The 3,227-nt window shown below is 44.4% G+C and overlaps 1 protein-coding gene across 1 annotated transcript in view; it reads left to right on the top strand.

Annotated features, from left to right (window-relative positions):
• LOC109294749 (excitatory amino acid transporter 1-like) overlaps positions 1-1,536 on the top strand; it is a 128,444-nt gene extending 126,908 nt beyond the window's left edge. The window contains exon 10 of the mRNA XM_019513203.1: positions 445-1,536. Coding sequence (XP_019368748.1) covers positions 445-643 — 199 coding nt within the window. The 3' untranslated portion in view covers positions 644-1,536. The remainder of the gene's footprint in view (positions 1-444) is intronic.
• The last annotated feature ends 1,691 nt before the right edge of the window (positions 1,537-3,227 follow it).

Below are 3,227 nucleotides of genomic sequence, written 5' to 3'. Positions count from 1 at the left end.
GATATTAGGAAGAACTACTTCACTGTAAGGGTGGCCAGAGCCTGGAATAGGCTTCCCAGAGAGGTGGTGCTCTCACCTTCCCTGGAAATCTTCAAGAGGAGATTGGACAGGCACCTGGCTGGGGTCTTATGACCCCTCCCACCCCCAGTGCTCCTTCCTGCCCATGGCAGGGGGTCGGACTAGATGATCTGTCTAGGTCTCTTCCCACTCATTGATTCTATGAGTCTTATAATCACCTAAGTACAGTACCTCTCACTCAAGCTTCTTGAGACGTTGGAAAGATTTTCCAGTATGAAAATGTTGGATAAAACTCTCTTTTGTTGACATTTTTCAGCCAGTTTTAGTCACAAAATAAATTAGTATTTCACAAAACCTCTTTTTTCTTCTTTTTCTTGGGAAATGCGGGAAATCTTCCCAATGTCATTCTTCTCTGCTGTTTTACAGGGACCGTCTCAGAACAGCCACCAATGTACTGGGGGATTCCCTGGGAGCTGGCATAGTGGAACACTTGTCTCGGCATGAGCTGGAAGCACAGGACAGTGAGCTTGATAACTCTGTGATTGAGGATAATGAAAAGCCCTACCACCTGATCTTCCAGGATAATGAAACCCACAAACATCGCAGCAGTGAGACAACAATGTGAAACCAGGGAGCAGAGTACAGATTATTAAACCTCTAAAAAGTCAAGACTCAGAACAAACTTCAACAGTGGAGAATGGAAAAAAGAAATACACCCAGAAGCAAACTTTTCTCCCTCCCCAACATTTCTACAAGAAGCCTGTCTTCCCTGTCTCTTAAATTGAGGCTAAAGAGAAACATTAAACCCTTTCCTTATTTAGAGTTGGATGTTTTTCTGATGTTCCTGTTAGAGAAGCAGAACTAACAAGTGGTATCTTTGTGCTCCACCCCAGACTAGGTTAGGAATGAGAGGAATGACCAATTAGATTAGGAACTTCCTCCTCTGTCTTATTAGGCAAAAGGTTGGCACACCCTCATCTCCTCTCTCTTAGCACCCATTTACCTGAGCCACCACATTTCTTTAACTTCCTTCTTCATGTTTGTTTTCTTGACATGCCTTTACCTGGCATGTCAAGGATTAAAGACCAAGACAATGATCTGCTTAGAATTATTTGCCATTTTGGAGTCTCCAGTTAGAACCTGGTTGCTTCCATGCTATATTCCCATCATTACACTCTTCATTTTTGTGAAAGCCTGGCTCTCCAACTCCTGTTGGAATAATCCAGGAATCATACCGGAATAAGTAACTGTCAGTGGGAGAGCTGGCCTGGGAACACACTTGATGATTCTAAGCTGAAACACTAACCAAACTTATAACTGGAGCTAGATCAGTGACTGGACTGTCACTTGGGTCATGCTGAGGCACTGCCATGGTATTCTCAATGTTTTGTTTTCCTACAGGGACACAGAGCCAAGCAATGGTCCAGGCTTCCATTGGTGTTTGGGCATTATGTTTACATGGTTGGCATGTAGCGTATAGTCACTATATAGACCCTTCTTATCAATGTTGAATGACAATTATATTTATGTGTGCATTACAAGAGAAGTGATAAGTGTTCTAGTAAAGAAGTTAAGGTGCCTCTATGGCTCTAAAAGCATGATATTAGGCCCTGCTCTGGATCTGTGCCAAAGGATGCTCCCAGTCAACCCAGCTTTTAATGGGCACCTGGTCATTCAGGCTGGGAAGTCAAAGGCTGCCAAACATCACTCCCTTTTGTGCCATTGACTACAGAAACTAACACACTTTAACCATGCTAGCCTGAAGGGCCACTCAGCTGAACTAAACCTTTGACTTTTTTATAGTAACATAACAACTGCCAATCGTAACACAATGGTTAATGGCTCCGGAGAGCCTCTCAGGCAGTACTGTCCCAGGCAGGTATCAATGCCATATGCTTCCCAAGGGATGAATACTGAATAACAGATGTGGACTTCTTATTTGTCTGACCCAGGACGAATTATTACTGTACAAAGTAATCTAAGAACATGGGGTAAGCTGGCAGAACAGGGGAGGGTTGACTGATTACTGTTCTGTCTAAGCAGTAGCCTACAGGTGGGCAAAACAATAGAATGGATAACTTTCACCCAAGACTCACCTCGCCTTTATTTTCATTTATTTTGTCAAATATTGACTAAGTTTTTTCCTTTTTAATACAATTCTTCCCTTACCAAAATCCATAAGTGGAAACCCAGAATGTAGGCAGCTGCTTGCTTTCATAAGGCAGCTGGACTGTTTTCCCAGCCTAGGAAGACTCATTGCTAAGTCCAAGTCTCTTCCAGGAAAGTTTTATTCTGAAACTTAAATTTAAAATGTAAGCAAGCTATCAAACAAGGTAGTCTGTCTACCAGTTTACCCTTTACCATTCCAAAGACTCCCTCCTCTCAGTCACCCAGCTGCTGGATTTACTGCAGAAGCTCAGCTCTCAGTCTTTTGTAGGAAACACCTAACCACTTCCTAATAAACCTGTGCAAAGCTTCGGATGGTGATTTGATTCAGAGATTTGAATCCAAATCGAATCAGAGAATCAGTTTAAAAATCTGAATCAATTCAAAGCTCTCTGAATCTTCAGAAAAGCTCAGGAGGCTTGTCATTGAGGCCCTAAAGGGCCACAGCCCAAAGGGGAGGGGAGCTCAGGATAAGCGGTTGCTCCTCAAAGGAGGGATCCTGGATGCACAAGCAAAGTCTATTTCATCTCAGAGGAAAGGCAGCAAAAGGGCACAGCAGCCCCCTTGGCTCTGCAGGGAACTAGCGGACCTCCTGTGTCTAAAAAGAAAGGCCTACAAAGGATGGAGGATGGGATTCACCTCCAAGGAGGAATATTCCGCACTGGTCTGGACCTGCAAGGAGAGAACCAGGAAAGCCAAGGCTGCAACGGAACTCCAACTAGCTACAAGTATCAAGGACAATAAAAAGTCCTTTTTTAGATATGTGGGGAGCTGGAGGAAAAGCAAGGGCAACACTTGACCAGATGGGACAACTGACAACCAACCCCCAGGAAAAAGCCAGCTTGCTAAATGGGTACTTTGCATTGGTCTTTCACCAGTCCCATGGGACACCCCTACCTATTACGGGACAGGGAGGACCGGGTGAGGGAGATACCTTACCCTCCATCAATGCTGACCTTGTGAAGGAACACCTTGAGAGGCTGGATACCTTCAAGTCATCTGGCCCTGACAGTTTACACCCCAGGGTACTCAAGGAGCTGGCT

The sequence above is a fragment of the Gavialis gangeticus genome, unplaced genomic scaffold, assembly GCF_001723915.1.
Source record: "Gavialis gangeticus isolate Ggan-Ray unplaced genomic scaffold, GavGan_comp1, whole genome shotgun sequence".
Classification (NCBI taxonomy): domain Eukaryota; kingdom Metazoa; phylum Chordata; order Crocodylia; family Gavialidae; genus Gavialis; species Gavialis gangeticus.
This window is presented reverse-complemented; position numbering and strand designations above follow the sequence as displayed.